Genomic DNA, 12,271 nt, shown 5'->3' on the forward strand with positions numbered 1-12,271 from the left:
GGCATTTTCAAAGCGAGAAAAAGTACAAGATTTGATATAATGACTGATTATGGGGGTTAAAGGAAAAGAAAACCAAAGATGATAGATAAATAACATCTAGGAATTCAAAATAAATCAGTAACAATCCAAATACTAATCTTCAATTTTACAAAAGATTTCAGCAATATACTGCTGGATGCCTGCTTTTACTAAATTTTTTAATATTACTTTTTTTTTTAAGTTATTTAAGTACTCTCTACACCTAACATGGGGCTCAAACTCATGACTCTTGAGGTCAAGAGTCCCATGCTCCTCTAACTGAGTCAGCCAGGCGCCCCTTTATATTATTTTAAATCAGTCATCTGGGGGTGCCTGGGTGGCTCAGTGTGCCTCTGCCTTCAGCTTGGGTCATGATCCCAGGGTCCTGGGATCGAGCATCAGGCTCTCTGCTCTGCAGGGAGCCTGCTTCCTCCTCCTCCATTTTCTCTCTCTCTCTCTCTCTCTCTCTGCCTACTTGTGATCTCTGTCAAATAAATAAATAAAATCTTTTTAAAAATAAATAAATAAATAAATCAGTCATCTGTGTGAAAGTAGTGAAATTTGTATCACTGTTAGCTGAGAAGTCCCAAGGTCAGTACAAATGCAAAATATCCTTGCCAGAAAATGGAAGAGCAAAGACTTTAACTGAACAAAACCATGTTATGTTATATACAAAAAGAGTAATATTTTCATACTGTTCTCAGGAGAAAATGGGTCAGAAATATAGGCAGAGAGATCAAAATATTTAATTCAAGTTGAATTACTCAGTTAACCTTTTTCTGTTCCATGATTATTTATGACAGTAGCCTCTGATAGTAATATGTCTGGAATAGTTCGAAGGGTGCATTTTTTTTTTTAAATAGAGTAAAAAACCAGCATCTACACTATTGCCCTGATTAAGTCCTTATGTGTCCTTCGCTGAAATTTTTTCTCAAATTGTACTTGAAGCTACTAGGAGAAAACTTGAGGTACTATAATTCGATTAGAATGTTCTCTATTTCACAGGCACCTAGCTGGCTCAACCAGTGGAGCATGTGACTTCTGATCTCAGGGTTGCAAGTTCAAACCCCATGTTGGGTATGGAGGTTACTTGAAAAAAAAAAAAAAATTCTCCATTTAGACGAGATGTAAATAAAATTCATTTTAATTGCCTCAGGACTGAAAATTTAACTTTTACAAAAATTTGTGTGGCTCTGAAAATCAGCTAATAAGATGAGATGATTAGTCACAAATAAGGTTTTAAGATGAAGGTAAGAAAAGAGCAAGCTTTCAGGAAGCAGCCTGAAATAGAGCACCTGGAAAATAAACATTTTAATAAAAACAGTATCACTAGAGAGTTCTCTTTAGAACCTTCTCTAGGATTTTTACAGGAAAGCTAAGAGAGACATATGCTAACAAAACACTTGGCCTACTTACTGAAGTTATGATGCATCAATAAAATTTGATTTGGAAAAACTGATTAACAGCAAGGTCTAAGAAAACCCATAAAAATTTCCTACAGCACAAATAAAAGCTCTGTTTACACAAATCCCATTATTTATGTTTGGACTCTTGCCAAAAAGGGAGATCTGTATTTACTACTGACTTTGTGTTTGATAATTTTCACGAACGTCTGGTGTCTTCTCTGCTCAGTCTTAAAATAAAAACAAAAAGAGTAACATGAATTTAAATAATTACAATAAATTTTTAAAAATATTTTATCTATTTATTTGATAGACAGAGATAGCGAAAGCAAGCATGAGCGGGGAGGAGAGGAAGAAGCAGGCTCCCTGCTGAGCAGAGAGCCCTAAAAGGGCTCTAATTCAGGACCCTGAGATCATTGAGCAGTCGCCCAACCAACTGAGCATGCCAGGCACCCCACAATACAAATGTTAAGAGCTATAGACAATAGGATTCCCCCTGAAGAGCTATTTAACTGGAACAATACAGATATCATCTTAAAACAAATTACAGAGATGCCTGGGTGGCTCAGTCGGTTAAGCATCTGCCTTTGGCTCAGGTCATGATTCTGGGATCTGGGTTCTGGGATCGAGCCCCACATCGGGTTCATCAGGCTTCCTGCTCAGTGGGGAGCCTGCTTCCCCTACCCTTGCGCCTACTCTCTTGCTCTATCAAATATATAAATAAAATCCTTCAAAAACAAATGTCACTCAGATTATTATGTTCCTGTCCTTGCTTTAAATAAACAAAGCAAATTATATGTTGAAAAAGCCAGGTAAAACATGTTTAGTTGACCAAAATACAAGTCAAAGGACTTGCATCTGGACACAAGGTAACTGTTGACAATTCCCATTTCAAAACTAAGTCAAGGGGCGCCTGGGTGGCCCAGTCGGTTAAGCGTCTGCCTTCGGCTCAGGTTATGATCCCAGGTTCTGGGATGGAGCCCCGCATCAGGCTCCCTGCCCAGAGGGGAGTCTGCATCTCCCTCTGCCTCTTCCTCTCTCTGTCTCTCATTAATAAATAAGTAAATAAAATCTTTTAAAAAAAACTAAGTCAACACCAGAGTCCCCATTATTTAACATAAAGTACCACCTGGATCTGAATTAAATATAATCTACAACTATTATTTCATAATCTCTTGTTGCCTGCAGAACTGACCATTTAAACTCGCAAATGAAAAGTAACAAAAAACCTCTGAAGTATCCATTTAAGAAGAAAGGTCCCCAGGGCGCCTGGGTGGCTCAGTGGGTTAAACCTCTGCCTTCGGCTCGGGTCATGATCTCAGGGTCCTCGGATCAAGTCCCGCATTGGGCTCTCTGCTGGGTGGGAGCCTGCTTCCTCCTCTCTCTCTGCCTGCCTCTCTGCCTGCTTGTGATCTCTGTCAAATAAATAAAAATCTTAAAAAAAAAAAAAAAAAAAAAAGGAAGAAGAAAGGTCCCCTACTTAACAAGATAATCATGTCTACCAAATTTTATAACACCCAGTCAGAAGGTAATAGGGTCTCTGTAACTGACCCTGAATTACCAAAATAGACATTTTAAGTAAAAGGCAGTAAAGAACCAGTATTAGAGATGTCATAAATAAAACATATACTCAAATTAACAGAAAAAGGTCCAACTTTTCGGGGTGCCCAAAGAAACTGAAATTCATACTGCAGAATCCTTGGGATACTTATCTAAGACTCAAACCTTAAATCAAATGGTTAAAAAAAAAAACTTCCTAAAGCAAACAAAAGCAGCTTATTGATACATTTTCAATGACGTTATCTGTTGACTTAATTTTGAAAATGTAAATATTCATTTGCTCTTTTACACCTATTTATCTTTCTCCTTTGCTTGATAAATTTTTAGAACTGGGTTTTCCACTTTAAACTCAACAACGGAAAACCAGTCATATATAATTTTTCATAAAATATAAAATTTTAATACATTTATTTTTCAGTATAGCATGTGCATACTGACATCTTAACATGCCAAATGACACAACCTCTAATCAATGAGTAGCTGCTAACCTATTTAAATCAAATAAAAGTTAATCAATATAATGTTTGAAAAACTATATAAAACTATCCAAACTGCTGTGTAAAACAGATTTGTGCTAGTTGATCCATCAATTTTTTAAAAGCTTCACAAATAAAAGATACGTCATTTAGGAACATTTTACAATATCACACACAGCCTAATTCATGTCCTCCCCCAACCCCCAAGTTTACAGTACATGTGTTCAGTGGCCTGACCTGGCTGAGATACCGCAGTGGCTGTAAATTGAGTAGCCCATGGCGGATTCTTCTGTCCTCCAAACTGAGCCATGATGAAAGAGGGAAAAACACCTTCACTTGTTTGTCTTCTATAGCAGCAATCTATTAAGAAAAATAATCCACATTTTAAAGTTCAAACTATAAATATCATAAAAGTGTTATTAAAGAAATGTTTGTCAAAGACATCTTTCTAGATTCTAGTATAAATAACGAGGTATATATAAACGTCCAATATGTAGCAAAAACATTCTACACCAAGTAGCTCACCAAAAGTCCCAAATTTCAATATATTAGGGGTGGACTCACAAGAAAGGCACTTCTTTCCGTGACTACAAACTGTCACATTTTAACAGAAAACCCATGAGCTATTATCTACCCAGTTCTTAGTAAGTACACAGTTTCAGGTTCAAAGAAAATAGAGCCTGCGTGTTTCTTTTGGCAATCAGTTGGGGACTGAAAGTGGTGGAACCAATAACGGAAATTGGGACGAGACACTGGATAAAAGTATTTAAGACTATCATTTAAATAACGAACATCTTACTTTCTCGGGTTGGGAAGGGCCGAGGAGCTCCTTTTCTTTCTCCCCTCCCTCGAGAGGAAAAACGGTTGAAAATAACGGATGTCCCCTAAAGAACAATCGCTAAGACCCCTCCCCCCAAAATCAAGCCAGGAAAGGCCAAGATCTAAGCCCGCGCACCCTCTCCCTCCCCCCGTGACTCGGAGGGGCCAGAGCTCTGCCATCCATCTTCTTCCAGCCCCAGCTCCTCGCGGGACGCAGACCAGAGAAGGCGGAATCCTCCGTCTCACGAGACTGGGCGAAGCGCCAAGAGAGGACTGGTCCCCTTCACCCCCAGGCCGGGCAAAGAGCCTCTATCCCCCAAAACCCGGGCCGCCGCCAGCCACCCGACGCCCTGGGCCGGAGGCCGGGAAGCTAAAGCTTAGCGACTCCGAAGTGAGGGATGGCGCTCGGCAGTGCCTCTAGAACCGCCAAGCCGAGGGTGAGGGGCGCTGGGAGTACCTGAAGAACCGAGGAGTGGGGAGGGGGGCCGAAAAAAACGAGGCGGTGGGGGAGGGGCTGCCGCGCGGGGCCTGCTCCGACCCGCACAAAAGGGACCATAGCCCTCCCGCCCCAGTCCCACGAGAGCCCCACCGTCGCCGACCTACGGACGCCGTGCTACCAAAACGGTCGCTCCTGGCCCTTCAGCGGATCCGACAGGACGTTAGGACCCCGGCTCCGCCGCCCGCTGCTCCAACCGCGAAGACCAGACCTTCACCTGAATCGGGTCCCGGCTAACACCGAAGCCATTTCAAACCCGTCAGAGTTAGGCGCATGCGCCAACTTCCCTCTCTTCCTCCACGCCTCTCCCCTCCTCCGCATCTCCGCGGGGAACGGCGCTTACGGGTTTACGTTCTACGTGCGCGCACCCCAGCTAGCCTTCCATACGCTCTCTACGCTCACTAAGCCGCCAGCGCTAGAGCGCGCTTGAGAAGGGTTACCTGGGCTTCCCGTAACAATGAGCCGCCAGTGTCTGCGCCAGCTCTGAAGAAAAGACTTTTCGGAGGGTGGGTAGGGAAGAATTGTAGGTCACGTGATCCGACCAGCCCGCCGCCATTTTGTGTTTTTCGCCTTTCCTGTGTTTTTTTCTAGTTCAAGTACTTAGAAGAACGAGTATACCCTGTACCATCTTCCTAAGCTTTTTTAAAAAATTGAGATAAAATTCACTTACCATATAATTCACTGTTTTAAATATTTTGTACAGTTCAGTGGCTTTTTTTTTTAATTTTCCTCCAATGGCCTTTGTACAGTCATAAGTTAGCCATCCACCTCAACCGTCAGAGGAAACCCCTACCCGTTAAGCAGTCACTCCTTAATTCCAGCTCCCGCCATCCTTTTACATCCTAATCGTCTTTGTCTCTGTGGATTCGAATGTCCTAGATACTTCATAGTAATAGAATTATATAACATACGGTCCTTTGTGTCTGGTTTCTGTGGTGTCTAAATGGGGTAACTCTGGATCTGATCGGCCCCCAGGTGTGGAGCGACCCCTTCAGGTGGAAGCCAGTGGCGCGGTTAGTGAAAGAATCCCCCTGAGGCAGAACAAAGGAGATAAAAGTTTATTGAATACACCTCAAGGGAGCCACCGACAGGAGAGCGGAGGAAAGGCTATCTGCAAGGGAGGTAGTTGGTGGGGGCTGTTTTGAAAGGGGGAAGATGAGTATGGCCACATGCGGATTTCTCCCTTTCTTGGTAACTGTGGTTAGTTGGTAGCCGGATGGCCAGTTAGGATCTATAGATATTTTGAGGTGGATCCGGGGATGGTCCCCTCTGTATTCAGTCAGGTAGGCCTTTGGGCCTTTGTATATTCCATTGCTCAAGGCTGTTTGCCTAAAAGTGTCCTCTACACCTTCTTTAACTTAACTATTGTTTCCGAGGTTCATGAAGCAAGTATCCACACTTAATTACATTTTATGGCTAAAACTAATCCTTTAAATGGTGAATACCGATTTTTTTTTATACATTTGTTCTAAAGTGATCGCTTAGGTTGTCTTCACATTGGCGTGTTATGAATAAGGGGGCTGTGAATATTCACATACAGGTTCTTTTTGAACTCTTGTTTTCAATTCTCTTAGGTACATGTATGCACAGGAGTGGAATTCTGGGTCACATGGCAGTTCCATAGTTAAATTTTGAGAAATTGCCAACCTTCTTTCCCAGTGGCTACACTAATTGGCACAGGCAATGCACCACATCCTCCTCAGCTCTTTCTTTTTAAAATGTTGTGGAGGGGGCGCCTGGGTGGCTCAGTCGTTAAGTGTGTGCCTTGGGCTGGGGTCATGGTCCCAAGGTCCTGGGATAGAGCCCTGCATCAGGCTTCCTGCTCAGCAGGAAGCATGCTTCTCCCTCTCCCACTCCTGCTGCTTGTGTTCACTTTCTCCCTGTCTCTCTCTCTCTCTCTGTGAAATAAATAAGTAAAATCTTAAAAAAAAAAAAAAAAAAAAAAAAGGTGGGGGGGTGCCTGGGTGGCTCAGTCGTTAAGCATCTGCCTTCTGCTCAGGTCATGATGCCAGGATCCTGGGATAGAGCCCCGCATCAGGATCCCTGCTTGGTGGGAAGCCTGCTTCTCCCTCTCCTGCTCCCCCTGCTTCTGTTCCCTCTCTTGCTCTGTCTCTCTCTGTCAAATAAATAAATAAATACATAAATAAATAGGCGAGATCTTCATTTAAAAAAAAAAAAAGTGGTGAGATCAGATATCCTTGTCTTGTTCCTGAATTTAGAGAGAAAGCTTCAGTCTTTATTGTTTGATTTTAGCTCTGGGTTTTTTCACAGATGGCCTGTTACCAGGTTAAGGAGGTTCTCTTCTAGTCCTAGAAGCATCTGGGTGGTTCAGTCAGTTAAACTTGATCTCAGCTCAGGTCTTCATCTCAGGGTTCAAGCCCTACTTAAAAAAAGAAAAAGAAGGTTCTCTTCTGTTCTTAGTTTACTGACAGTTTTTATTATGAAAGTATTTGGGGCTGTCAAACAGTTTTCCTCCACCAACTGAGAAGATAATGTGAATTTTTACCACACTGTATTAATATGGTGTATTAGATTGATTGGTTTTTGTATATTGATCTATCTTACATTCCTGGGATAAATCCCACTTGCTTATGGTGTGTAATATTTTTAATATGCTGGTGGGATTGATTTGCTACTGTTTTGTTTAGAATTTTTGCATATATATTGGTCAGTAGTTGTCTTCTTCTCTTCGTCTTTCTCCTCCTCCTCCTCCTTCTCCTCCTCTCCCACCTCTCCTTCTTCAAGATTGATTTATTTATTGGAGCACATGGGTGGCTCAGTGGGTTAAAGCCTCTGCCTTCAATTCAGCTCAGGTCATGATCTCAGGGTCCTAGGATCCAGCCCCGCATCAGGCTCTCTGCTCAGCAGGGAGCCTGCCTCCCCCTCTCTCTCTGCCTGCCTCTCTGCCTACTTGTGATCTCTGTCTGTCAAATAAATAAAATCTTAAAAATTATTTATTTATTTATTTATTTAAGAGAGAGTGGGTGAAGGGGCAGAAGGAGAGAATATCCAAGAAAAGTCCCACTGAGTTTGGAGCCCAACACAGGGCTCCATTTCATGAACCATGAGATCAGGACCTGAGCCAAATCCAGGGGTTGGATGCTTAACTGACTGAATCACCCAGACACCCCTGTAATGTTCTTCTTAATCTATTTTTTTAAAGTCACTCTACACCCAACATGGGGCTAGAACTTATGACCCTGAGATCAAGAGTCACATGCTCTAGTGACTGAGCCAAACAGGTACCCCTCTTGCGATGTCTTTGACTTGCTTTAATATGAGAGTAATACTTGGCTCATAGAATTAATTAGGAAGCATTCCTTTTTCCACTTTTTGGAAATGCTAGAGAAGAATTCCTTTTTAAGTATTTGATAGAATTCATCTTGTCCTGGAATTTTTTTACTTCTTGGCAGATAGTATTTTTTTTTTAAAGATTTTATTTATTTATTTGAGAGAGAGAATAAGAGAGAGAGAGCACATAAGAACAGGGAGGGTCAGAGGGAGAAGCAGACTCCCTGCCAAGCAGGGAGCCTGATGTGGGACTCCATCCTGGGACTCTAGGATCATGATGGAGCTGAAGGCTGTCGCTTAACCAACTGAGCCACCCAGGTGCCCCCCAAACATTTTTTTAATATTTTATTTATTTATTTGGCACAGAGATAGTACAAGCAAGCAGATCAGCAAACGGAGGGGGAGAGAGAAGCAGGCTCTCCACTGAGCAAAGAGCCCAATGCAGGGCTCAATCCCAGGACTGTGGGATCATGACCCAAGCTAAAGGCAGCCATTTAACTGACTAAGCCACCTAGCGCCACTCAAAACATTTTTTTAAGATTTTGGATTTTTTATTTTTTAAAAGATTTTTTTCATTCATTTGAGAGAGAGAGAGAGAGTGCACAAGCAGGGGGAGCAGCAGAGGAAGGGGGCAGAAGCAGGCTCCTGCAGAGCAGCGAGCGGATGTGGAACTCAATCCCAGGATCCTGGGATCATGATCTGAGCCGAAGGCAGACACCCAACCAACTGAGCCACCCAGGTGCCCAAAGATTTTACTTTTAAATAATCTCTACACCCAACATGGGGCTTGAACTTATAGTCCTGAGATCAGTTGCCATGTGCTCTACTGACTGATCCAGTCAGGCACCCCATCTTTTCTCCCCATTTTTACACAAATTCTGTATCTTGTATTTCAAATAATATATCTTGTAAATTTTTCTATATCAGAATATAAAATGTGTTCCCATTTTTTTGCCATCCAAATAATATTTTTTGTATGAATTACCATAGTATGTTTACTCAATCCCCTATTTATGAGTATGTAGACCATTTTTTAAAAACCTTTTTTTGGGCAACCCTTGGCTAACTCTGTTGAGTGTCCAACTCTTGGTTTGGCTCAGGTTATGATCTCATGGGTCCTGGGGGCCTGTCTTTTTTTTTTTTTTAATTAAGATTTTATTATTTTATTTATTTGACAGAGAGATCACAAGTAGGCAGAGAGGCAGGCAGAGAGAGAGGGGAAAACAGGCTCCCTGCCGAGCAGAGAGCCTGATTCGGGGCTTGATCCCAGGACCCTGAGATCATGAACTGAGCTGAAGGCAGAGGCTTAACCCACTGAGCCACCCAAATGCCCCTCTGGGAGACTGCTTAAAGATTTTCTCCGTTGGGGCACCTGGGTGGCTCAGTGGGTTAAAGTCTCTACCTTCGACTCAGGTCATGATCCCGGGGTCCTGGGATCGAGCCCTGCATCGGGCTCTCTGCTTGGCGGGGAGCCTGCTTCCTCCTCTCTCTCTCTCTGCCTGCCTCTCTGCCTACTTGTGATCTCTCTCAAATAAATAAATAAAATATTTAAAAAAAATATTCTCTCCCTTTGCTCCTGCCCCCACTGCCTTGTGTGTGTGTGCACACACTTTCTCTAAGATAAATAAATAAATCTTTTAAAAAAAACTTTTTTTTTTTAATGGGGTGTCTGGCTAGCTTAGTAGAGTGCGTAACTCTTAATCATGGAATTTTAGCTTGAGCCCCACGTTGGGTGTAGAGATTACTTAACAATAAAATCTTATTTATTTTTCACTCGGATTTTGGAGTGTTTTACTGTGCAGAAGTTTTTACTTTTATGTAGTAAAATTTATAAAATTTTTCTTTTATTGCCCCTGAATTTCGGGGGGGGGGGGATGGCCTTTCCTCCTCTGATTATAAAAAAAAATAAATTCTATAATTGTTTCTTCTAGAATTTTTATATATATATATTTTTTAAGTTTTCAATCCATTTAGAAGTTATCCTAAGGAAAGGAGTGAGGTAAGACTCTAATTTTGTTTATATAGATGGCTACCCTGTTATTCTAACTAGTCATTGAATAACCCTTTATTTCCCCTGTGATTTAAAATGCTACCCTTAAATTATAGTGAAAGTCTATAGGCATTTAGGTTTGTGATGTGAACAAAGGCAAAAGAAAAAGAATTAAACTTCTTTAGAACTTAGAGCCTATTGACAAGTACTTGAGACAAGCAGAGTGACATTTCTCAGTGCGAGTAACTGCCTTGATGTTAATACATGGCAGGAGGCAAAAGGCAACCCCAGGTTCACATTAGCCTGACATCCAAGATCCTGCAAAAATCTCTTTGGAAACTTCTTTTATCTTTACCCCATACTCTCCAAAGATATATTTTAGCAATAAGCCTCCAAGCATATGGCCTACTGAGAGACATCTGAAGGGTCTCATGATTAAGATTCTACTAGACAGTAATAAATGAACTTTTCCTGACAACAGTCAGCTCCTCAAGGTCCTAGAAACTTTGCTTCCAAATTCCTTAGAGACTTACATGATCCCTAACTCCCACTCAACTTGAAAGTATATAACCAGGGCACCTGGGTGGCTCAGTGGGTTAAAGCCTCTGCCTTCCGCTCAGGTCATGATCCCAGGGTCCTGGGTCCGAGCCCCGCATCGGGCTCTCTGCTCAGCGGGGAGCCTGCTTCCTCCTCTCTCTCTGCCTGCCTCTCTGCCTGTTTGTGATCTCTCTGTCAAATAAATAAATAAAATCTTTAAAAAAAAAAAAAAAAGAAAAGAAAGTATATAACCAGCCACTCCTCATGACCCTAGCACAGCTCTTTCTGCCAAGGGGTCCTGTCCCTGTGCCTGCTTTCATGCTTGCCTTATTTATTTATTTATTTATTTCCCTGTGCTTTAATAAAACCACCCTTTTTGCACCGAAGATGCCTCAAGGATTCTCTTTTGGGGCACCTGGGTAGCTCAGTTGGTTAAGCATCTGACTTTGGCTGAGGTCATGATCCCAGGGTCCTGGGTTCAAGCCCCACCTTTGGTTCTCTGCTCAGTGGTGAGCTTCTCCCTCTCCTTTCCCTTTCCCTCTTCCTCTGCCTGCTGCTGCCGCTGCTTGTGCTCTCTCTGATAAATAAATGAAATCTAAAAAAAAAAAAAAAAAAAAAGAATTCTTCCTTGACCAATCAGTTTGTTTAAGAATTCTGTTCTGTTCTACCAATATATAATTCATCACACTAGTGCCATATTCTTTCATGTTTCATAGCTTTATAAAATATTTCATATCTTGGGGCACCGGGTGGCTCAGTTGGTTAAGTGTCTGCCTTTGGCTCAGGTCATGATCCTGGGGTCCTGGGATCAAGCCCCACATCAGGCTCCCTGCTCAGTGGGGAGTCTGCATCTCCCTCTCCCTCTGCCTGCCATTCCCCCTGCTTGTGCTCACTTTCTCTCTCTCTGTCAAATAAACAAATAAAATCTTTAAAAATTTTTTTTCTATTTGTAAAGATTTTATTTATTTATTCATGAAAAACAGACATAGGGCTCATAATATTATTTCTCCTACCTGCAGAACTTGATCCCAGGACCCCAGGATCACCACCTGAGCTAAAGGCAGATGCTGAACCGACTGAGCCACCCAGGCACTCAGAATCAGTATCCCTTAACTACTCTCCCTTTCTCCCTGGCCCCTGTATTTTTTTGGCTATTTTTATCTAATCCATATGTACTTTATTTTTTTCTTTTTAAGATTTTATTTATTTGAGAGAGAGAGAAAGAGAGAGCACATGAGGTTGGGAGGGGCAGAGGGAGAAGGAGAAGCAGGCTCCCCGCTGAGCAGGGAGCTAGACACAGGGCTCATTCCTAGGCACCCGAGATCATGACCTGAGCTAAAAAACAACCAACTGAGCATCTCAGGCGTCCCTCCATATGAACTTTATGTTTTTGTTTTTTTGAGATTTAATGTATTTATTTGCCAGAGTGAGAGGGAGAGTGAGAGCTAGAGAGAGCACACACAAGCAGGGCGAGCCACAGGCAAAGGGAGAAACAAACAGATTCCCTGCTGAGCAGGGAGCCCATTATGGAACTTGATCCCAGGACCTTGGATCATGACTTGATCCCAACGCAGGCACTTACTTGACTGAGCCTCTCAGGTGCCTCTCCGTATGAACTTTAATGTGACCATGTCCTGTTCCCTCCAAAATATCCTGTAGGTGGTATTTTTATCAGGATTTC

At 42.3% G+C, this 12,271-nt stretch overlaps 1 protein-coding gene across 3 annotated transcripts in view; it reads right to left on the reverse strand.

Moving 5' to 3' along the window:
- CCAR1 (cell division cycle and apoptosis regulator 1) overlaps positions 1-5,089 on the reverse strand; it is a 66,779-nt gene extending 61,690 nt beyond the window's left edge. Inside the window, exons 1-2 of one of the 3 annotated variants that reach the window (XM_080822328.1) lie at positions 4,876-5,089; positions 3,695-3,817 (exon numbers count right to left, since the gene is read on the reverse strand). In XM_080822328.1, coding sequence (XP_080678454.1) covers positions 3,695-3,767 — 73 coding nt within the window. In that variant the 5' untranslated portion in view covers positions 3,768-3,817; positions 4,876-5,089. The remainder of the gene's footprint in view (positions 1-3,694; positions 3,818-4,875) is intronic. The other 2 variants (XM_080822330.1, XM_080822329.1) reach the window with 2 other exon arrangements.
- Between the last annotated feature and the right edge of the window lie 7,182 nt (positions 5,090-12,271).

The sequence above is a fragment of the Martes martes genome, assembly GCF_963455335.1.
Source record: "Martes martes genome assembly, chromosome: 14".
Taxonomy (NCBI): Eukaryota; Metazoa; Chordata; class Mammalia; order Carnivora; family Mustelidae; genus Martes; species Martes martes.